The 21,921-nt window shown below is 64.4% G+C and overlaps 3 protein-coding genes across 3 annotated transcripts in view; all 3 read left to right on the top strand.

Moving 5' to 3' along the window:
* Positions 1-13,224, top strand: part of USP11 (ubiquitin specific peptidase 11) — a 15,422-nt gene extending 2,198 nt beyond the window's left edge. The window contains exons 3-18 of the mRNA XM_075071283.1: positions 4,383-4,513; positions 4,816-4,933; positions 5,048-5,193; positions 5,323-5,384; positions 5,623-5,722; positions 6,019-6,192; positions 6,355-6,513; positions 6,658-6,885; positions 7,651-7,773; positions 10,027-10,444; positions 10,632-10,702; positions 11,022-11,134; positions 11,225-11,374; positions 11,960-12,075; positions 12,781-12,869; positions 13,014-13,224. Coding sequence (XP_074927384.1) covers positions 4,383-4,513; positions 4,816-4,933; positions 5,048-5,193; positions 5,323-5,384; positions 5,623-5,722; positions 6,019-6,192; positions 6,355-6,513; positions 6,658-6,885; positions 7,651-7,773; positions 10,027-10,444; positions 10,632-10,702; positions 11,022-11,134; positions 11,225-11,374; positions 11,960-12,075; positions 12,781-12,869; positions 13,014-13,139 — 2,324 coding nt within the window. The 3' untranslated portion in view covers positions 13,140-13,224. The remainder of the gene's footprint in view (positions 1-4,382; positions 4,514-4,815; positions 4,934-5,047; positions 5,194-5,322; positions 5,385-5,622; positions 5,723-6,018; positions 6,193-6,354; positions 6,514-6,657; positions 6,886-7,650; positions 7,774-10,026; positions 10,445-10,631; positions 10,703-11,021; positions 11,135-11,224; positions 11,375-11,959; positions 12,076-12,780; positions 12,870-13,013) is intronic.
* Positions 13,225-15,127: 1,903 nt separating this feature from the next.
* UXT (ubiquitously expressed prefoldin like chaperone) lies at positions 15,128-18,367 on the top strand. The gene is given in 7 exon segments (XM_075070789.1): positions 15,128-15,169; positions 15,171-15,196; positions 16,010-16,091; positions 16,330-16,397; positions 16,877-16,984; positions 17,254-17,317; positions 18,057-18,367. Coding segments are annotated over 7 exon segments (456 nt in total). The 3' UTR covers positions 18,123-18,367.
* Positions 18,368-20,474: 2,107 nt separating this feature from the next.
* Positions 20,475-21,921, top strand: part of LOC116817293 (ETS domain-containing protein Elk-1) — an 11,707-nt gene continuing 10,260 nt past the window's right edge. The window contains exon 1 of the mRNA XM_075071282.1: positions 20,475-20,924. Within this exon, the coding sequence (XP_074927383.1) occupies positions 20,879-20,924 (46 nt within the window). The 5' untranslated portion in view covers positions 20,475-20,878. The remainder of the gene's footprint in view (positions 20,925-21,921) is intronic.

The following is a 21,921-nucleotide window of genomic DNA, read 5'->3' as shown; positions in this document are numbered from 1 at the left end:
GAAGACCACAGGAGCCTTGGCTATCTCAGACAACCCGCTGCTCTACAGAACCACTCAAGGATCCCACTCCCCTCCCAGACGCTAACAGTAGAGAACACCAGGCCAGCGAGTCCTGGCAACCGAACCAGCCTCCCCAGACTTCCTAACCACCCAAGACCCACTGCCCACCTCCCAGAGCGCAAGGGAGAGAACCCAGGAAGTCCCTGCGCTCCGCAGCTACCATGTCACTAACCACCGACCCCCATCCCTCCTAAGCTGGGGAGAGAAACCAGGTGTCCTGGCTATCTCAGCCCCCCTGCTCTAACCACCAAGACCGCACCTCATCCCTCCAGAGCTGGGGAGGAACCACGGGTCCTGGCTCCACTCGTCCTAAACCAACGCCCTCCTCCGTGGAAAGATCTCTATAGCCCCTACTTCTCAGATCCCACACTCCCCTCAGAGCATAGGAGAGAACCAGGAGTCCTGGCTCTCGACCCCCTGGCTCTAACCACCAGATCCCCACTCCCTCCCAGAGTATGGGAGACGATCCTGGCCCAGCACGCTGAAAAAGACTCCCTCCGAGCACGGTCGCTCAGCCCCCCTGCTCCTACACCACCAGACCCCACTTCCCCTCCCAGAGGCGGGAGAAGAATCTACCAGGAGTCCTGTTTCCAGCCCTCCTTACTTGCTTAATCTCACCCAAGACCATCACTCCCCTCACACAAGAGCCAGGGATGAGAACGCCAGGCATCATGGCTCCACAGCACACTCAGTAGTGGTTGGGTACCTTCGAAGAGCATCGGAGTGTTGAGGTAGCCTCCCGGAAGGAAACTGGAGTAACTGGCGTCAACTTCACGACCAAAGTTACCACATCTCCTTCCACAACTAGCGTACACAAGTACAGTGATTCACTCGTCAAGCAAAGTTACGCATTCGGGGGATGATGGGACACCAGCTTGAGCTCAGGCCCCTAAACCGCGGATGCCTTGCATCCCCTTCCCCAGTACCCGCCACAATCTAGGGCACAGTTTAAATATCTCATGCCAATAAATCTACACCCAAGTACCCATTATGATTACCCCTTTTCCCACTACCTCACTTGGCACCCTGCCCGTCCCTATCAACCCACCCACTCCCACATAAGAGTGTATCCCCAGTACCAAGTCTATTCTCCAGAGCCGCCTGCCAGACCAGGGAGCCGGTGGCTCCCAACCTAAGGAAAAGTGAACCCAGGTGTCCGACCACATCCCTAACCTAAAGAGAGATCTTCTCCTCACCATGTCTAGGTATGCAGGATTTCTGTTTTTCTTTACAAAATTGCTGTTCTCCATGCCTAACGTTATGTGCTCAGGCTGTGCTGCTCCTCTGCCCTCGCATCCAGACGTGGCTGCATATGCAGCACCTCTAGGTCACATTCCATCTGTGTAACTATTGTTATGTACAGCTGTTCCCTAACTGCTCCTCTACCATGTCACATGAGATGGCTTGTCATCTCAGCCTCTGGGGGAACAATTGTTTGCAGATGAAGTCACATGAACTTTGTGCTGTTCCTGTGGGAGGAAGTCTCAAACTTTTGCTTCCTGGGGAGTCCAGGACTAGGGGATGGGACCTTCCCAGTTTCTGTGGCTGAGCATCGCAAGTATACTTCTGATGAAGGGACCACCACTCTGATCATGCAATTCACTCCCTCCTTGCTGCGGACTGTCCAGGACAGCTCTGCCAGGCTGCAAGCTACTTCCTAGCAGAGGAACTCCTCTTATTGGGGAATCCACATCAAACATGTGGATCGGCTCGGTGCTAGATGCAGCCACCTCTAGGTGGGGCAACTGGGAACAAGTCTACAAAGCGAGGCTGTGAACTCTGGAGCAGTGAGCTGGCCAGTTAACTGTCCTCGATTGTACCTCTGGGGGGAAGAGAGAGACCGTGAGCGGAGCTGGGCTTTTGCGCAGGAAACGCTGGGGGAGGAGCCCACCAGGCTTGGGAAGGAGACGCAGGAGGCTGGTCATCGCGCCCCTGCTGCTGCTTGTCACGGCAGGGGGGGGGGGGGCAGCCAGCTTCCCCAGGGGCATAACGTCACCTGGGTAGGTAGATTCACCAGCATCCCACTCCGCACAACACCTCCTGCCTCCCCTCTCCTGCTCCCACTATCAGCCACTCACGTTCGGCCTCCTCACTCGCAGGCTCTCCACCCTTCGCTGAATACATTGTGTGGTAACTCATACAGTCCCACGAAGAGTAGCTTTTTATCAAATAGTCTACGACGCCTGTCATCAACTTTCATCAGAAAGGCGGGACTATCCCTTCTAATTAGTCACACTGCAATTGTGGGTATCCGGGCTTCCTGGCCTTGGAATTACCCTCAGGCTAAGGGACATACTGACAGAAATGCGTCCTTGCTGAGGCATCTAGGCTATTCAAGCTAGGCTCCCGTTCTAATCTGTGCTTTCTGGAAAAGCTATAATTACTGAAGCAACGAAACATCTGGACTCACCCTCTGGCCTTTGGACTTGTCTTAATGGTCTACGAGAGCAGATGGCCATTGGCAGGCACTTAGTGTCAGCCTGCCACTTCTCCATACACTACCTTAGGCATGCGTAAGGTCTTTGGTAGTAATGGTCGTCACGGACTGTTCTGCTCACTGGCATTACAGCCGACACCCCTTGAGGTACGCTGCCACAGCAGCTGCAATCCAAGCAACTACCAAGGCATCCGGAAAGGTGGAGTCAAAAAAACATGCTCACCTCAATTTATTCATCTCGGCCAAACCTGAAATAAGAGACTTGCAAGCTCCATTGGACCCATGTTGTCAGCGGCAAACTCTGTCTACCAATGGTTAGGGAGCTGCATTCACTCTTAAATTGGGCTTGTCAGCCATAAGAGATTTCAACTGCCTAGTCACCTCGATTCAGCTACCTCTTAATGCTCCAACACAGCCGGATCCCCTATCGATCTGTGGATAGACAAAGTTCGCAATATAAATATTTGCTAGGTAAACATCCACCATAAACAGTACCCCGCACCACATCATTTATCATCAGAATAACTTAATCTAGAAGACCACATTGTGCATTAATAGCCTACAATATTATTACCCTCACAATTTTTTTAATTGTGCAACCCCTACTCTCTACTGCTTATAAAATGCAGAGGAAAGTTCTCTTTATTTCCAAGCTCGACCCTATGAAGGACTTGAAATGAAATTTCTTACATATGTAAAACGAACAATTCACAGTTCAGATTTACCTGACTTGTATTAACAAATAGCGGTGAGGTCTGAGGTGACTTACACGAGCCAGGACTCCTGGGTTCTCTCCCAGCTCTGGGAGGGGAGTGGGGTCTGGTGGTTAGAGCAGGGGGGCTGATAGCCAGGACTCCTGGGTTCTCTCCCCAGCTCTGGGAGGGGAGTGGGGTCTGGTGGTTAGAGCAGCAGGGGCTGGGAGCCAGGACTCCTGGGTTCTCTCCCCAGCTCTGGGAAGGGAGTGGGGTCTGGTGGTTAGAGCAGCGGGGGCTGGGAGCCAGGACACCTGGGTTCTCTCCCTAGCTCTGGGAGTGGAGTGGGGTCTGGTGGTTAGAGCTGGGGGCCAGGACTCCTGGGTTCTCTCCCAGCTCTGGGAGGGGAGTGGGGTCTAGTGGTTAGAGCAGGGGGTTGGGAGCCAGGACTCCTGGGTTCTCTCCCAGCTCTGGAAGGGGAGTGGGGTCTGGTGGTTAGAGCAGGGGGGCTGGGGGCAGGACTCCTGGGTTCTCTCCCAGCTCTGGAAGGGGAGTGGGGTCTGGTGGTTAGAGCAGCGGGGGCTGGGCGCCAGGACTTCTGGGTGCTCTCCTTGGCTCTGGGAGGGGAAGGATGGGGAGTCTATTTGGTTAGAGCTGAGAGATTGTGGGACCAGGACGTCTGGGTTCTGTCCCTGGCTCTGGGAGGGGAGTGGAGTGGGGTTTAGTGGTTAGAGCAGAGGGTGCTGGGAACCAGGACATCTGGTTTCTCTCCCCGGCTCTGGGAGCAGGGCCACCCAGAGGATTCAGGAGGCCTGGAGCAAAGCAATTTCAGGGGCCCCTTCAGTAAAAAAAAAAAAAAAAAAAAAAAAAAGTTGCAATATTATAGGATACTGTATTTTCATGGGGGTGCCTGCGGGGCCTGGGGCAAATTGTCCCACTTGCGCCCCCTCTGGGCAGCCCTGTCTGGGAGGGGAGTGGAGTCTAGTGGTTAGGGTGGGCCTGGGAGCCGGTACGCCTGGGTTGTTGCCCAGCGCTGGCAGGGGAGCAAGGTTTCCTGTCCTGTAGCAGTGAATTCTGGAGGTGAATTCCTTGGGCTATTTAGAGAATGTAGTCGTCCTAGTAGCCCGCAATAGCAAGTTGGCTGTTGGCACCACCCTGGCCGCGGCTGGCTAACCTGTCCCCTGCCCCCCAAGACCTGGAGTCGTTCCGGCTGAAGGAGCGGCTGGTGGAGTCCGAGGAGTATGTGCTGGTGCCTGAGGACGTGTGGAACAAACTGGTGAGCTGGTACGGGCTGGAGCACGACCAGCCACCCATCGAACGCAAGGTGAGGGGAGGGGGCATCCTCGGGCACAGGTCACTGGGGGGGCAGGCGTGGGCAGCAGGGTCGTGTGCCAGCCCCCGGGAGCGTGCGTGATCCTGGTCGGGATGCTTGGGGGCTGGCGCCAGGACACAGAGAAGCCCGGAGGTCCGAGCCCATGAGCCCCCCCCAAACTCCCAGGCTCATTGTCCATAGGGTTCCATGATCCTCTCTGCCCAGGCCCCCCCTCTGGCAGCCAGGGTGTGCAAGGAGCCAGGGCAGGATGACGCCCCCTTTTCTGGCTCACAGCTCCCGTCTCTCACTGGCAGGTGGTGGAGCTGCCCAGCACGCAGAAGGTGGAGGTGTACCCGGTGGAGCTGTATCTCTGCCAGCACAACGACCTGGACAGCCCTGTCACCGCCCAGTTCAGCCGTGTGGACACCATCGGTAACCCAGGCGTCCGGGGGTGGGGGGCTGAGCCGCTGCAGGTGTTTTGACTGCCCCCCATCATCTGAGCCCTGCAGTGGGGAGTCCCGCGGGTTAACATTCCCCTCCCCACAGACGCGGTGCTCCAGGAAGCCCGGCGCCAGTTTGAGGTGCCCCCTGAGGACGAGACCCGGCTCTGGGTGAAGAACTCGGACGGATCCTGTGAGCGGCTCCGGAACGTCCACATGACAGTGCTGGATGCCTGCCTCAGCACGGGGCAGGTAGGAGCTGGGGGCGCTGTCGGGCAGGGGCTTTGCAGAGGGTGCTCTGCCCTGGCATCAGGGGGATGCTGTGCTGCAGGGAGCAGGCAGGTGGGTTTAACTAACTCACCGGCCCCTCATCTACCCCAGGTGGTGATAATGGAGACGCGAAACAAGGACGGAACCTGGCCCAGCTCTCGACCCCACGTCATGTGAGTGCCCCTTTCTCACGGGGAGGGGCGGAATGGTGCCAATAGAACCCTGGTGCCCCACCCCAGAGATGGTTGCATCTCAGGCCTGGCTGAGCCGTCCTTGTGTGGCATTCTGTGTGGCTGGTTCCCAGCTGCCCCGACCCTGAGACGGTTGCATCTCTGAGCTGTCTTTGTGCAGTGTTGTGTGTGGGTGTTCCCCAGCTGTTCCTCCTCATTGCCTGTGTCCTCTGCTCCCCAGGAGGAACTCTGTGGAGGACGAGGAGCTGTACAGGGGGCAGCCGGGGGTCTGCGGCCTGACGAACCTGGGCAACACCTGCTTCATGAACTCAGCCTTCCAGGTAGCTTCTGCGCCTGGGCTCAGGGAATCCCCCTTGGTGTCGGCCCCTGCAGGGCTCATGACACACAGTGTTGCAGTTCCACTTCCTTCCAGGAGAGGGCGGCAGCCCCACGTGCGTGCTGCAGTGCCTTCTGCTGGGTTGAGCTGGTCGGATCCTTATAGGGAGGCGTGGGGTGTGGGCGGTTCTGGGAAGGGAATGGGGTCTGGTGGTTAGAGCAGGGTGGAGCTGGGTTCTGTGTGGGGATGCAGAGCTTTGGGGTTCCCCCCTCGCTGACCCCCGTGCCCCTTCCTGTGCAGTGTCTCAGCAATGTGCCCCCCCTCACGGAGTATTTCCTCAACAACCACTACCTGGGGGAACTGAACTTCAGCAACCCGCTGGGCATGAAGGGCGAGATCGCCGAGGCCTACGCCGACTTGGTGAAGCAGGCCTGGTCCGGCCACCACCGCGCCATCGTACCGCGCATGTTCAAGGTACCAGCCCCCCTTGCTCTCCGATGTGGACAGCGCATCCTCCGTTCCCTTCCCCCTTTTCCCTCCTCTGCCAGCGTCCCCACACTTCCCCGTGTCCTGGGGAGGGGCTGACCCCAGGGAGCAGGGTGGACCCCCCCAGGCCTGACTGCCGCTCTCCCCCAGACCAAGGTGGGGCACTTTGCCTCACAGTTCCTGGGCTACCAGCAGCACGACGCGCAGGAGCTGCTGTCCTTCCTGCTGGACGGGCTGCACGAGGACCTCAACCGTGTCAAGCGCAAGGAATACGTGGAGCTGCGGGACGCGGCCGGGCGGCCGGATGAGGTGAGGCGCCGGGGGGTGCTGTGGGGTAGGGAGCAGGGCGGTGGACTCGGCTGGGGCAGGAGGCGTTCCAGTTGGCTGGTACCGGCTGCCCCTCCCCAGAGGCGGCTGCCCTGCACCCCAGCCTGCCGTCCCTTTGCCTTGCAGGAGGTGGCGGAGGAGGCCTGGCGGAACCACAAGCGCCGGAATGATTCCATCATCGTGGATATCTTCCACGGCCTCTTCAAATCCACTCTGGTGTGCCCGGCCTGCGGCAAGGTGTCCGTCACCTTCGACCCCTTCTGCTACCTCAGCGTGCCCCTGCCCGTCAGCCAGGAGCGCGCCATGGAGCTGTTCTTCGTCTACATGGACCCCAGCCGCAAGCCCCAGCAGGTCTGAGCGGGGAGCCAGGACTCCTGGGTTTTCTCCTTGGTGCTGGGAGGGGAGTGGGGTCTAGTGATTAGAGCAGGGGGAGCTGGGGACCAGGATACCTGGGTTTCCTCCCTGGCAGTGGGGGGGGAGTGGGGTTGTGGTTTAGAGCAGGGGGACTGGGCGCCAGGACCTGGTTGTTTTGAGCTCGGGAGGAGTGAAGCAAGTAGTTACAGTGGGGGCTGGGGCGGGACTCATCTCTTTGGGTCCCTGTGGGTGTCTCTGACGTGGCTGTCTCCTCCACGCCGAGTGTTGTGCCGGTGGCAGTGCTGTCTCTGCCTGGCTATGGCAAACACAGGGGTCCGTGAGCAGGTCAGCACCGCCTGGCCCTTGGAAGGTGGGGAGGGACTTGGGCCGCCCCTATAGGGGCTGTGGCGGACCCACAGGATGGTGCTGCCGCCCCGGGAGGCCCTGGCCGCAGTGGTTCCTAGGGGCTAATGGGGTTTTTGGGTGCTGCATGGCATGGGGGAGGGTCATCAATGGTCTTTCCTTAGCCACTGTTCGCGATCCCCAACACACACCTTGTCCCCACCAGACACCGCTTGGAACAAAGGAACTGAGGCCTCACACGGGGGTCTATCCCATCCAATATGCTCATTTCTGTTCCGTGGTGCCAGCCTCCTCCAGCCCTGAGGTGGGAACTGGTGGTCGCGCTGGGCAGGAATGGCTGGCCTGTCCCCCTGGGGTCACGAGCCTGGTCCAGGGGTGCCTCATCTCTCCCCCACCCCGCAGATGATGTCTGCCGCGAGTGTTCAGGCATCGCTTCGTAACAGCTGTACAGAGTGGAACGGCGGAGCGCGAGCCCATCTGAAGGACGACATCTTCGTGTGGACACGGGAAGCAGCGTCCCGCCGGGTGGGGGGACGTGTGTCGCCAACCAACCTGCAGTAAAGGGGCGGTGCTAGCAGACATGGGGGAGGTCCAGCAAGGTGGGGGCACCATGCGGGGGCTGTCTCAGCATTGGTCTCTCCCTAGGTGTGAGTGGGAGGCGCTGGTGGTCAGTGGGGGGGGGGGCACCGTGTGGCGGGGGCCATGAATCTCGTTGCTTGTTCCCCCCAGGTTGAGTAGGCGGGGGGGCTAGAGCACGGAGGCAGCACTGGTGCTGCCTGGTACCTGGGGAGCGGGCACCCCCCGCGACGTGGACCCAGGCTTTGGGGTGGTTCTGTGCGGCCCAGCTGTGGTCTCCGTGGCCGCGGGTGCAGCTGCTTTTGGGTCGCCCCTGTACGGCCGGCTGTGAGCGGACTCTCGTGAGTGTCCCGCGGATCCCCGGGACCACGCGACCTGACCTGGAACCCCCCACCGGAACCCAACGACCTGCTTCCTCCCCTCGCCCTCTGCCCCCTGGGAACCCCCCCGACTGCCTGGACTCCGTTCCCCGGGGGCCCACGCCCGCTGAGCTGACTCTGTCTCCCTGGAACCGCCCCACCAGAACCCCGCCCATGCGATCCGCCCATCCCCCTGAACCCCCGGGAACCCCACACGCTGCTGAACCTGGACCACCCAGCCGAGCTGCCCTTCATGACTGACCTGAACCCTGACCGCTCCTGCACCACGCGTGCTGAACCCTGGACCCCGCCCGAGGGGCCCTGCCTGCTGTCCCTGCCCCTGGAACCCCCACCCTGGGACCCACACCCCTGCGATCCCTGCACTCGCCCCTGGAACCCCCGGGAACCCCGCTGCTGAAACCTGGGCCACCACCCTGACCTCCGCGCGCGAGACCTGGACCTGACCCCTGGACCACGACCCGGACCCCCGCCTCTGATCCTCCACCTCTGCCCCTGCGAACCCCCGGAACCCCACGCGCTGCTGACCCTGGGACGCCCTGCCCCTGGGGCCCCAGCCCTGCTCCTGCCCCCTCCCTCGGAACCCCCAGCCGAGCATGCTGAACCTTGGGAACCCTGCCCCCCGTGGCCCCAACGCCCTTGACCTCTGCCTGGACCCCCCCGGGAACCCCATCTGCTAACCGGGACTCCCCGCCCTGGGGCCCACGCCTCCTCGATCCTGACTCTCTGCCCCTGCCCCCCCGGAACCCGGGCTGCTGAACCCCTGGGGAAACTCCGCCCGGGGGCCCCACGCCTGTGTCCCCGACTCTGCCTGACCCCCCACCCGGACCCCCCCCTCGTCCCTGCCGCCCTGGAACCCCCCGGGAACCCCAGTGCGCATGCTGACCTGGGACCCCCTCCCCTGGGGCCCATGCCTGCTGAAACCCCCCGGTTGAAACCCCACCGACTGCGAACCCTGTCCCCTGCACCCGGAGGCCGGCCCTGACTGTCCTGACTCTGCCCTGAAACCCCACACCCAGGAACCCCCGCCCGTGCTGTCCCTAACCTCTGCCTGGAAACCCCCGGGCTCCCAGCGTGCCGGACCTGAGGACCCCCCGCCCCCGAGGGCCCATAGCCCTCGAACCCTGACTCTGCCCCTGGAACCCCCCAGGAACCCCCATGCTGTGAACTGGGACTGCCTGTCCCGGGAACCCCACCGCTGCTGACCTGCGGACCCCCGCCCCTGGGACCACTCCCTGGAACCCCAGCCCTGTCTGTCCCTGCGGACACTCCCCAGGACCCCGACGCCTGCTGATCCGGCCTCCCGCGGCCCCAGGCCCTGCTGATTTCTGGGGAAGTGCCATGCCGTGCTGTCCCTGCCCCCCCAGGGATCTCCTCTGGGTCTGCTGCTGGCACACGCTGTGGGACACTTACCCGGTATTTCCCTAGTATTCCCTCGAAATGGGGCGTCCTTCCTTCCCAGCCGGGGTGCCTGTACTCCCCCCCCAGGGCCCTGGCGGTAAGGCACCGGCTTGGTTTGAGGGGCGTACGTGCTGCGGTCCGGAGTCGGGTTCCGAGGGGAGGAGGGAGAGGAGGCAGATTCTGTCTTCGCCCCGGCCATGTGTCTGTAGCTTGAGGTGGTAAGTGGGGGGGGGCATGGTGGGGGCTGTGCAGGGGGCGATCGGGCTGCCGGGCTTCTGGCGTTGGGGCTCCCCCCGGGTGTGGGGCGCCTCATTCTTGGGGGGGGGGGGTGTTGATCCAGACTGTCTGCTCTCCTCTCCCTCCCACCCCAGGTGAATAATGGCTCAGCCTGGCTGCCCCCTCCCCAGAAAGCTGATGCGGGGTGTGTGGTGCTGTGGGGCGGGATGGGCTTGGGGGCGTCGCTGGGGGACACCAGCTTGTGGCCATGGCGTGTGTCTGGTGGCAGCGGGGGCCCTACCCCTGGGTGCCCGGGATGGGGGGCTGGTCTGGGGCGGGGAGAAGGGGTCTGTGGCTGTGCCGGCTCATGGCTCTGCCCCCCCCCCCAGGTGAGGAAGAGGAGGCGGCACTGGGTGAAGGCCCTGCCAGCCAGGCTGAGGAGGGAAGCAGCTGGAGCTCGAGGGGGCCCCCCACCCCATCTCCACCTCAGGCGACCCTGCCCCCCCCCACCAACCGGCGCAAACGCAAGTGCCGGCACCAACGGCCGCTCTTTACCATGCGCCCAGTGAACGCCAACGGGACCAGCGAGCGCCCGGCCCTGCCCACCGAGGGCTTCACACTGCATGGTGAGTGTGGCGGGATGGGGACTGTTCCCCTCTGGAGGTGCTGGCCCCAATCCTGTGCCAGGGCGGGGTTTGGCTGGCTCAGAGGGGCAGGGTGGAGACTGGCTGGCGCGGGGGGCCAGGAATGGGGCTCCCCCACCAGGGGGCTCTATGGGGCAGGGCAGGTAACGTGGTGTCTCCCCTTGCCCAGCCCAGCCCTACATCGCCATCGACTGGGACTCGGATATGAAGAAGCGATACTACGATGAGGAAGAGGCAGAGGTGAGTGTGCTAACCTGTGGGACTCCCTGCTGCAGGGTGTGATGGGTGGGGGTGGCTCAGGCAGGGCATTAACCTGTGGGACTCCCTGCTGCAGGGTGTGACGGGTGGGGGTAGCTCAGGCAGGGCATTAACCTGTGGGACTCCCCGCTGCAGGGTCTGACCCAGGTTGGGGAGCAGGAATACCTCAGCCAGCGCAGTAAGCTGTGGGACTCCTCGCTGACGGAGAGTGGGGAGGGGTTTGGCCACAGTGTTAACCCACGGGACTCCTCGCTGTGGGGAGGGGCTCTGGGCCCCACCTGACAGCCCCATCCCTCGGCAGGGTTATGTGAAACATGATTGCATGGGCCACGTGCAGAGGAGGCAGCCGGTGAAGCTGCGTGAGTGCGTCGAGCTGTTCACCACGGTGGAGACGCTGGAGGAGGAGAATCCCTGGTGAGAGCCAAGCCCATGGGGACGGGGGGCACCAGTGCTGGGGGCTCGTGTGTGCCAGGGCCTGGGCTCAACCTGCCCCTGCCTCCCCAGGTACTGCCCCACCTGCAAGCGGCACCAGCTGGCCACCAAGAAGCTGGACCTGTGGGCGCTGCCTGAGGTGCTCATCATCCACCTCAAGCGCTTTTCCTACACCCGGCTCGCCCGCGAGAAGCTCGACATGCTTGTGGAGTTCCCCATCCGGTGAGGACTGTGGCTGGCTCTGGGGTGGGGCAGCTGGGGAAAGGCTGGATATAATGCCGCATGGGGACCGTTTGTCCGGTGCTGAGATGCAGCCATCTCTGGGGTTGGGCAGCTGGGGAACAGTGGGATATAACACCATACAGGGACTGTTCACCCAGTGTTGAGCTGCAGCCACCTCTGGGGTGAGGCAGCTGGGGAACGGCTGGATATAATGCTGCACGGGGACTGTTTGCCCAGCAATGAGGTGCAGCCACCTCTGGGGTGGGGCGGCTGGGGAATGGCTGGATATAACGCACGGGAACTGTTCACCTGGTGCTGAGATGCAGCCACCTCTGGGGTGGGGCAGCTGGGGAACGGCTGGATATAACGCTGCACGGGGGACTGTTTGCCCTGCACTGAGATGCGGCCACCTCTGAGGCGGGCCAGCTGGCGAATAGCCATGCACAACAGTTGAGAGGAAGTGTAAAAAGGAGGACCACCCATTGGGCTGCATGGAGCCAGATAGAAGCCCCTGTGCTGCAGATGGGCCAGGACGCCAGAGTTCCCTCCCCCAACCCCCCCATAACTCCTCTCCTCTCCTTGCAGTGACCTCGACTTCTCTGACTTCATTATCAAGCCCCGGGTGGATGTGGCCCCCGCGCCCCCCAGATACGACCTGATCGCTGTCTCCAACCACTACGGGAGCCTGCGTGATGGGCACTGTATGCAGGGGGCAGGGGCTGTGGGTCGGGAGTGAGGGGCTCTGGCTGAGCTCAGGGGTGGTCCCGGGGGCTGCGGGTCGGGAGTGAGGGGTGCCGGCCGAGCTCGGGGGGGTCCCAGGGGCTGCGGGTCGGGAGTGAGGGGCTCTGGCTGAGCTCGTGGGGGGTGGTCCCGGGGGCTGCTGGTCGGGAGTGAGGGTCGCCGGCCGAAGAGATTAGAGCAGGGGGAGCTGGGGCAAAGGATCCCTGGGTTTCCTCCCGCAGGTCGGGTATTGAGGGCCGGGTGCGCCTGAGCTCTGGGGCGGAGAACGGTCCCCGGGGCCGCCGGACGAGCTCGGAGGGGAGATGAGGGGGTCCCGGGGGCTTGCAGGTCCGGGAGTGAGGGGCGCCGGCCGAGCTCGGGGGGAGAGGGGGTCCCCGGGGCGCGAGCCGGGTCGGCCTCGATGAGTGAGGCTCCGAGCCAATCTCTAGGGGGCGGTCTCGGGCGGCACTGCAGGTTCCAGGGTGAGGGGTGCCGGCTGAGCTTGCGGGGGTCTGGGCGGCGGGTCGGGAGTGAGGGGTGCGCCGCCGAGCTGGCGGCGGTCCGGGGAGGCGGGTCGGGAGTGAGGGGTGCCAGCTTTGAGCCAGCTGAGCTGGGGGGGTCCCAGGGGCGGCGGGTCGGGAGTGGGGCGCCGCGGGCACAGGGTCTCACCCCTGCCCGTCTCTCAGATACGACATTCGCCCGGAACAAGGACTCCGGCCACTGGTTTTACTTTGATGACAGCAGCGTCTCACCCGTGGGTGAGGCTCAGATCGAGGTGAGGCCAACCCCCTTCCCAGCAGGCCCTGCTGCCCCACTCAAACCCACAGACCCATCTAGTCCTGGGTGCTCCTGCCCCACCATGGGACACGGTTCTCCCAGCATGCCCTGCTCTGTCTGACGCTCTCTCTTCCTCCCACAGTCGAAAGCCGCCTACGTCCTGTTCTACCAGCGCCAGGACCGGATCCGCCCCCCCAGCACCACCCCCTGCCCCAGACCCCCTGATGCTGGGGGGGGCTGCTGCAGCGACTCCATGGAGGTGGATTGACCCCTGAGGTGGGGGGGGAGGAGCCGGGGTCCCTCCCACCCTTGACCTCAGAGATTTGCTCTGTGAAGACATCTCAGGCTTGTGAAATTGGGGGGGCAGCTCCCCCCACCAGCTCAGGGGACTCCCTTCTACCAGTGGGGGGGCTGGCCCCCCCAGTAGCTTCCAGGGGAAGGGGACAGTGCTTGGCACCATCCTGCTGGGAGGGGGGGGTAAGCGGGAGGAATGTCTCTCAGCCCAGGGCATGTCTGAGGAAAGCCCCTCCCAAAATCCTACTGAGCTTTACTTGACAATACTCGAGCAATTGGGCTGTCTGACCCCCCCATCCTGCCTGTTATCCCTGGCAAGAGGGACGCACAGTGCATCTATGGGGTGAGTCCTGCTCCCCCCCCAGTCAGTCTGTGCCCCTCCTCCCTTTTCACCTCCTTTTGGCACTTTCAGCCCCCTTAGCTCCTGTATGCAGGTGGCTCGTATTGAGCAATAACTCCCCCCCACATGGATTTTTTTAACTTCTCAATGTTCATATGTGGGGGGCGGGCACACTGCCAGCAGGGCTTCCCCCTTCCTGCTGGGAGCCCCGGGGTGAGGAAGCACCAGCACCAAAGGGGTTAACACCCCCTGTCCCCGGTGCTTTCAGGGCTGTACATAGGTGCCCATGGGGCGGGGGCACATGCCCACCTGGCACATAGGGTGTTTTCTTACCCAGACACATTTGGGGGGCAAAATGTGGCTCCTTCCCCGTGGGTTTGTGCAGATTATTTTTGTTTTGGGGGAAAGAAAAATATTTTTGGGGATGTGGCAAAACTTGTATATAAAAGAACTTCCTTTTCACACCATGCCCAGCTCCTTGTGACCTGCCCCCTGGCTCAGCCCCTCATGCTGGGGTGTAGGACCCTGCTCCCCCACGGGTCGGTCACGAAACAAACAGTAGCATGTTAGAATTCAGGATTACGCACAGGACGGCTCATCCAGTGCTGAGAGGCGACCACCTCTGGGGAGGGGCAGCCGGGAACAGCCCCATGGAGCACTGTCCTGGGCGGGCGTCCCTTGGGCTGAGCTGCAGCCACTGCTGGGGAGGGGGGCGCAGCTGGGAACAGCCGCATGGAGCACTGTCCTGGGCGGGCGTCCCTTGGGCTGAGCTGCAGCCACTGCTGGGGAGGGGGGCTCAGCTGGGAACAGCCGCATGGAGCACTGTCCTGGGCGGCCGTCCCTTGGGCTGAGCTGCAGCCACTGCTGGGGAGGGGGGCGCAGCTGGGAACAGCCGCATGGAGCACTGTGCTGGGCCGGCCTCCCTTGGGCTGAGCTGCGGGGGGGGGGGGCAGCCGGGAACTGGCACGTGGCTCGGACTGGGGATGGTTCGCCCCCCGGGGGACGGTCGCGCTCTGCCCCCGGCTGTGAAGCGGCCCGGGAAGGTCTCGGGGCCGGACCCCACATAGAGGCGGCCCGCATGCTTCCGCACACACGAGCTCCGCCCCCTGCCCGGCCTGAGAACCCAGTCGTCGGGGGCCTGGCCGTTGCTCTGGAGGCCGGGGCGGTTGGCCTGGTTTGTAACGGCTTGAAAGCGGGGGGTGTCGGTGCCCCTCGCTCCCGACTTGCAGACCCCGGCCCCTGTAGCTCTCCCGGGCTGGAGTGTCAGGTGCTCGCCTGTGGGCTGCCTGCGATCGCTTCCCGGTCTTATACCGTCACTTCCTTGCTTTCCGGCGCATTCGTTCCTGCCGCGTTTTGACCGGGCGCTACCGCTTGTTACTGCGGCGCGCCTTTTAGTCTCGGGAATGCTTCCGGGGTCTAGTGACAGAGGAAGCGGAGTCAACTTCCGTTCCAGAGGCGGAACTTCGAGGTGGCGGGACAACTGACTCGGCGAATGGCCGCCACAGGAAGTGGCAGCACACGCTGTCTGTTTCCGGCGGCTCTTGTTCGCGCGCCGGAGGGTGGAGTGGGACTCGGTGACCTTTGATACTTGAAGGCGGCGGGACCCGCCCAGTCGCCCAGCCATGGGGCCGGCGGAGAAGGTTGCCGCCGCCGAGGCTTTCGTCCAGCGACAGTGCTGCGCGAGACCTGTGGTGAGTCCCGCCCCCGCCTTGGCCGCCCCAGCGGCCAGCTTGCCTGGCCCCGCCCGGGTCCCCGCTGGGCCCCCGCCCCCTGTTCTGCCTCGCCAACGCCCCTAGCCCCCACCACCGAACGCTTGGTTCCGCCCCCCCCCCCCTCCTCCGGTCTGCTTCATCTCACCGGGCCTGTCCCCCTTCCTGGTCCCCTGTTTATTGGCCCGCCACCCTGAACCGAACTTCAGTTCCCCCCCCGGTACCTCCTGTGCCACCCGCCCCTGACCGCTCGTATCTATCCCGCCCCCGGTACCTCCCTGGCCCCGCCCCCCACTCTGGCCCCGCGCCCTTGGTCCCTCCTGGGCCCGCCCTTGACCGCTCGTTCCGCCCCACCACTAGCCCTGCCCCCAGGCTCTGCCTGGCCCCACACCCCGCGCACTCACCATTTATGCCCCCCGATCCCCTGCTGTGGGACCCCACCGTTACCCGCCCCGGCCCCGCCCCATCTTCGCCAGACGCGTGGCTTCAGGAAGATGTCTCACGATCACCCGGCTCCAGCCCCTCACGGCCCGTCCGGCCTGACGCGCCCAGCCCACCTCGCAGCTCCGCCAGGCTGGCGGGGGCCCTGCGCCATTCCCCCCCGGCGAGATGTGCCGGACCTTGGAACACGTGGGTGGGAGGATCCCCCCATCTGTCCCCCCCCCGGGGCGCCCCCAGTCCGCGTCCACCCCCCCGGACATTTGCCTTTTCCGCCACGGTCTCCCCTGGCCGGTGCCCCCCACCTCGCAGCCCCCCCCGCCCGGCCGGTGCCCCTCACCCCGTGCTGTGTGGCAGGTGGGTGCAGCAACAGCGGGAGGAGGTTTACGAGAAGATCACTCAGCACATGTGGTTGAAGACGGTCATTGAGCGTTTGCAGGTAATGGTCCCCCCGCCCGGCTGGGGTGTTCTTGTGGGAGGGAGTGAAGGGGGGTCTCAGTGGGGGCGCTGCAGGCTCTCTGGTCGGGGGGGCCTGTGGGGTATCTCTGGCTGGGGGGGCTGCGTGGTCTCGTTGCAAGGGCCTGTGCACTCTCTGGCCAGGGGGGCTGTGGGGTCTGGGGAGGGGGGGCTGCGGCTCTCTGGCCGGGCACAGCTGACGGGCCCTCTCTGCCTGGCAGGAGGCAGACGGCCGAGCGGTGCAGACGCAGGTGGATCTGGGCTATAACTTCTTTGTCAATGCGGACGTGTGAGTGCCAGAGCCCCTGGGACCCCCTTCAGCCCCCCAACTTGATCCTGCGCCCCTGGGAACCCCCCTACACATCTGCCCCCACTGCACCCCTGGGGGCCCTCTTTCATTCTCTCCCCAGATCCCTCAACACCCTCTGGGCCCCTCCCCCATACCTCCCACCCCAACCTCACCGCCGGGACCCCCTCCTTCTCTGATTCCACCCCACATGAACCCCTGACTCCCCCATATGTCGCCTTACCCCAGTTCAGCGATTATGGCCACCCCCAGAGCTTCACTCCTACACCCCAGCATCTGATCCTACTCGCCCCACCCCCACAGAAGCCTCTTCTGCTCCCCTCAGGTCCCCTAAACTTCCCCCCACACCCCACCAGCTCCCTGCTCTCCCACAGTGCTGCCCCCCACCCCAGGTACCCAGTGTGGTCAGGGCCCCCACCCCCTGTACCACATGATCCCCCCAAAATCTCCTTGTCTTGCAGGCCTGACACCTCCAGGATCTTTGTAGCACTCGGCTACGGGTTCTTCGCGGAGCTGACGCTGACAGAGGCGCTGCGCTTCGTGGAGAGAAAAACAAAGTTACTGATCGAGTGAGTGGGGGAGACGATCCCCCCCACCCCCTGTGGGGCTGGTCTCCAGCTGCCCCTCCCCAGAGCCGGGCGAGCCATCCTCCTGCAGCGTTATAATGCAGCTGTTCTCCAGCTTTTCCCCACCCCAGAGCAGCTGCATTCTGACCCTGGGAGCTAACCAGGGTGCGGGCTGGAATTCCCTGGTGGCCCCACCTTGGTCATGGTCCATGCAGGGGAAAAGGGGATCCCCATCTCCTAACGCTGCCCTGTCGGCTGTGTCTCTTTTGCAGGCTCAGCGAATCCCTCGCCAAGGACTCGGCCAAAATAAAGGCTAATATCCGGATGGTCTTGGAGGTAACGGGATGGGGTTGCAGGATTGAGAGGCCAGAAGGGGGCACTTGCACCGGGCTGGCAGGGCGGGCACTGTGCTGTGGGGAGCGGGACAGGGGGCTTGGCAGGGGGTGCTCTCCCCTGGCAGTCAGGGCTGGGAGGCACCGTGGGGTGGGGGGCTGGGGAGGGGGTGCTCTCCCCTGGCAGTCAGGCCTGGGTGCTGGGGGGCACTGTGGGGCAGGGCGGGGGCCTGGGCAGGGGGTGCTCTCCCCTGGCAGTCAGGGCTGGGCAGTGGAGTGGGGGGCTGGGGAGGGTGTGCTCTCCCCTGGCAGTCAGGGCTGGGCACTGAGGGGCACCGTAGGGTGGGGGGCTGGGCAGGAGGCGCTCTCACCTGGCAGTCAGGGCTGGGCTCTGGGGGGCACCATGGGGCAGGGGTTGCTTTCCCCTGGCAGTCAGGGCTGGATGCTGGGGGACACTGTGGGGCAGGGAGCAGGTGGGGGCCTGGGCAGGGGGCGCTCTCGCCTGGCAGTCAGGGCTGGGCACTGAGGGGCACCGTGGGGTGGGGGCTCAGCAGGGGGCGCTCTCGCCTGGCAGCCAGGGCTGGATGCTGGGGGGCACTGTGGGGCAGGGAGCGGACGGGGGCCTGGGCAGGGGGTGCTCTTGCCTGGCAGTCAGGGCCGGGAGCTGGGGGGCACCATGGGGCGGGGGGCTGGAGGTCTGATGTTTCCCCCCGACACCCCTTTTCTTTCCCCTCCCCCCCCAGGGCCTACGGGAGCTCCAAGGCTTCCAGGACCTGCCTGAGGACCCCAGACGAGACCTCGCCCTCTAGGACCCCCCCCCCCGGACTCTGCTTAATGAGGTGGGGGCAGGGGAGCACTGGGGGAATCCTCGCCCTCTCCTGCTGTGTTTACCTGTCCCATGGGGGCCAGGACTCCTGGGCTCTTTCCCTGGTTCTGTTCCCCACTCCTCCAGCCAGTCCAACCTCTCATGCTGCCTCAGTTTCCCCTGCTGTCCCTGGCTGCAGCGTCTTGTCATCTCATTTCTACTGTGAAAATAAAGACTCCAACGCAGGTCCGTGTGTCTGGTTTTGTGTGTCCGGCGGCCTGGCCGGGGGGTGCGGGGAGCCCCTCATGTCCCCTCCGGCCCCTCTGCTTTGCCTCCAGCTGGGACCCCCAGCCAGCCCCCCGAGCAAGGATGGAATCCATGGGATCTGAGTGTGGGGCAAGGAGCCTGGACTCCTGGGTTCTCTTCCCGGCTCTGGGAGGGGAGTGGAGGCTGGTGGGGGCAGGGGGGCTGGAAGCCTGGACACCTGGGTTCTCTCCCTGGCGCTGGGAGGGTGGTGGGGGCTGGTAGGGACAGGGGGCTGGGGGCCCGGACTCCTGGGTTCTCTCCTTGGCTCTGGGAGGCGAGTGGGGGCAGGGGGCTGGAAGCCGGACTCCTGGGTTCTCTCCCTGGCGCTGGGAGGGCAATGGGGGCTGGTGGGGGCAGGGGGCTGGAAGCCGGACTCCTGGGTTCTCTCCCCGGCTCTGGGAGGGGACTGGGAACCGGGGGGAGGGGTTGGGTTCCCCCAGCCGGGGAGAGAACCCAGGAGTCCTGGCCCAGCCCCTCCCCTCTCACCTTTCCCCTCCCCCCAGCTCTAATCCTCCCCTTCCCGGTGCATGTGAAAGGCCCGTCAGCAGCCGCGCATCCCCCGTCTCGCTGGATCCGAGCACGCGCGGATCCCGGCTCCGGACCATGCCCGACCACCTACCGGGGCCGGGGCCCCACCCGGCCGGGCGCCGCAGGAACCCGGGACTTTTCCCGAGGCGCATGCAGGGCGGAGCTCGGCCACCTGGGGGGCGCTCGGCGCGGAGTGAGACTCTGGGGACCCAGTAACCGGCCCGAGACCAGCCACTGGGACTGTAATTGGCCAGCGACGAAGCCCTGGGGGACCCAGTAACCGGCAGCGACAAGCCACTGGGACCAGTAACCGGCCCGGGACAGCCACGAGGGACCAGTAACCGGCCAGCGACAGCACTGTTTGACAAGTAACGGCCAGCGACAAGTCACTGTCTGGGGAACCAGTAACCGGCCCGGGACCAGCCGCGAGGAACAAAGTAAACTTGGCCAGCGAAAAAGCAACTGGGACCAGTAACCGGCCCGGGAGCAGCCAATGGCGACCAAGTAAACGCGGCACTGGGAACCAGTAACCAGCCCGGGACCAGGCCACGGGGCCACAGTAACGCGGCCAGAGACCAGCCACTGGGGGACCAGTAACCGGCCAGGGGACCAGCCAGTGGGACAATAACCGGCCAGCGACAAGCCACTGGGGACCAGTAACGCGCCCGGGAGACGCAGCCACGGGGACCAGTAACCGGGCCACTGGACAAATGAACCGGCCAGGGACCAGCACTGAGGACAGTAAACTGGCCACTGGGGACCAGTAACAACGTCCAGAGACCTATTCACTGGGGACCAGTAACCGGCCAGGGAACCAGGCCACTGGACCTAGTAACTGGCCAGCGACCAGCCACTGGGATCAAGTAGACCACCAGGGACCAGCCACGGGGACCAGTAAGCCGGCCAAGGCTAGCACTGGGAACAGTACCAGCCAGCAACAAGCCACTGGGACATTACCTGCCCCGGGCCCAGCCCTGGGGACCAGTAACGCGGCCACTGGACCAGTAAACCGGCCAGCACAACACCGGGGACCAGTAACCGGCCAGGGACCGACCCACAGGGGGACCAGTAACCGGCCATGCAGGGACCACCCGCGGGGCGACCAGTAACTGGGGACAGGGGAAACGCAGTAACCGGCACTGGACCAAGTTAACAGCAGCCAGCCGACATGAAGCCACTGGGACATTGTAACCGCCAGGGACCAGCCACGGGTGACCAGTAACCCGGCGCCAGTTTGGACCAAGTAACGCGGCCAGGGACCAGCCACGGGGGACCAAGTAAACCGGCCGCAGTGGGACCAGTTAACGCGCCAGGGAACCAGCCACGGGGGACAGTACCGGCCAGTGGGACCAGTAACCGGCCAAGACCGAGCGCACTGGGAATAGTGACCGGCCAGAGGGACCATAACCTGCCAGGCCAGCCACGGGGGACCAGTAACCGCCACTGGGGACGCAGTAACGCAGAACCAGGGACCAGGCCATGGGGGACCAGTAACACGACCACTGGACCGTAACAACAGGGACCAGCCATGGGGGACCAGTAACCGGCCACTGGGACCAGTAACCAGCCAGGGATCAGCCACTGGGGACCAGTAACCGGTCAGGGACCAGCCACGGGGGACCAGTAACCGGCCACTGGGGACCAGTAACCAGCCAGGGACCAGCCATTGGGGACCAGTAACCGGCTAGGGACCAGCCACAGAGGACCAGTAACTGGACACTGGGACCAGTAACCAGCCAGAGACCAGCCACGGGGGACCAGTAACCAGACCCTGAGACCAGTAACCAGCCAGGGACCAGTAACCGGCCACTGGGACCAGCCACTGGGGACCAGTAACCTGCCACTGGGGACCAGCCACTGGGGGCCAGTAACCAGACACTGGGACCAGTAACCGACCAGCAGGGACCTGGGGGCCTCGGGGGTCCCATGGAGCCGCTTGCTCCATCTCCGGGCCCCGTGGCCGCGCTGACAGGTTAGTGGGTGGTGCCCTCGGGGTGGGGGGGAACCTCACAGAACATCTCCCTGCCCCATGGCACCACCCAACCCCCTGGCCAGCCCCTCGCCCCACTCCCTGCCCCACAGCATCCCCAGCATCCCCTGGCAGGCCCCTCACCCCACTTCCTGCCCCACGGCACCACCCAACCCCCTGACCAGCCCCTTGCCCCACTCCCTGCCCCACAGCATCCCCAGCGCCCCCTGGCAGGGCCCTCGCCCCACTCCGTGCCCCATGGCACCCCCAGTGCCCCCTGGCCTGCCCTCACCCCACTCCCTGCCCCATGGCACCCCCAGCACCCCCTGGACAGCCCTCACCCCACTCCCTGCCCCATGGCACCCCCAGCGCCCCCTGGCGACCCCCTCACCTCACTCACTGCCCCACAGCACCCCAGTATCCCCTGGCAGGCCCCTTGCCCCACTCCCTGCCCCATGGCACCCCCAGCACCCCCTGGCCAGCCCCTTGCCCCACTCCCTGCCCCATGGCACCCCCAGCACCTCCTGGCCAGCCCCTTGCTCCACTCCCTGCGCCACAGCACCCCCAGTACCCCCTGGCCAGCCCTCACCCCACTCCCTGCTCCACAGCATCCCCAGTGCCCCCTGGCAGGCCCCTCGCCCCACTCCCTGCCCCACGGCACCCCCAGCACCTCCTGCCCAGCCCCTCACCCCACTCCCTACCCCACGGCACCCCCAGCGCCCCCTGGTGAGCCCCTCGTCTCACTCCCTGCCCCACGGCACCCCCAGCACCTCCTGGCCAGCCTCTCACCCCACGGCACCCCCAGCGCCCCCTGGCGAGCCCTTTGCCCCATTCCCTGCCCCATAGCACCCCTAGCCTCCCTGCCCAGCCCTTGCCCCACTCCCTGCCCCATTTCACCCCCCCAGCCCAACCCCTCACCCCACGGTACCCCCCTGCCCAGCCCCTGCCAGCTGCCACGCTCTCACCGCCCGCGCGCGCGCGCACACGAGACACGCGCGAC

The sequence above is a fragment of the Chelonoidis abingdonii genome, chromosome 11 (genome assembly GCF_003597395.2).
Source record: "Chelonoidis abingdonii isolate Lonesome George chromosome 11, CheloAbing_2.0, whole genome shotgun sequence".
Taxonomy (NCBI): domain Eukaryota; kingdom Metazoa; phylum Chordata; order Testudines; family Testudinidae; genus Chelonoidis; species Chelonoidis abingdonii.
This window is presented reverse-complemented; position numbering and strand designations above follow the sequence as displayed.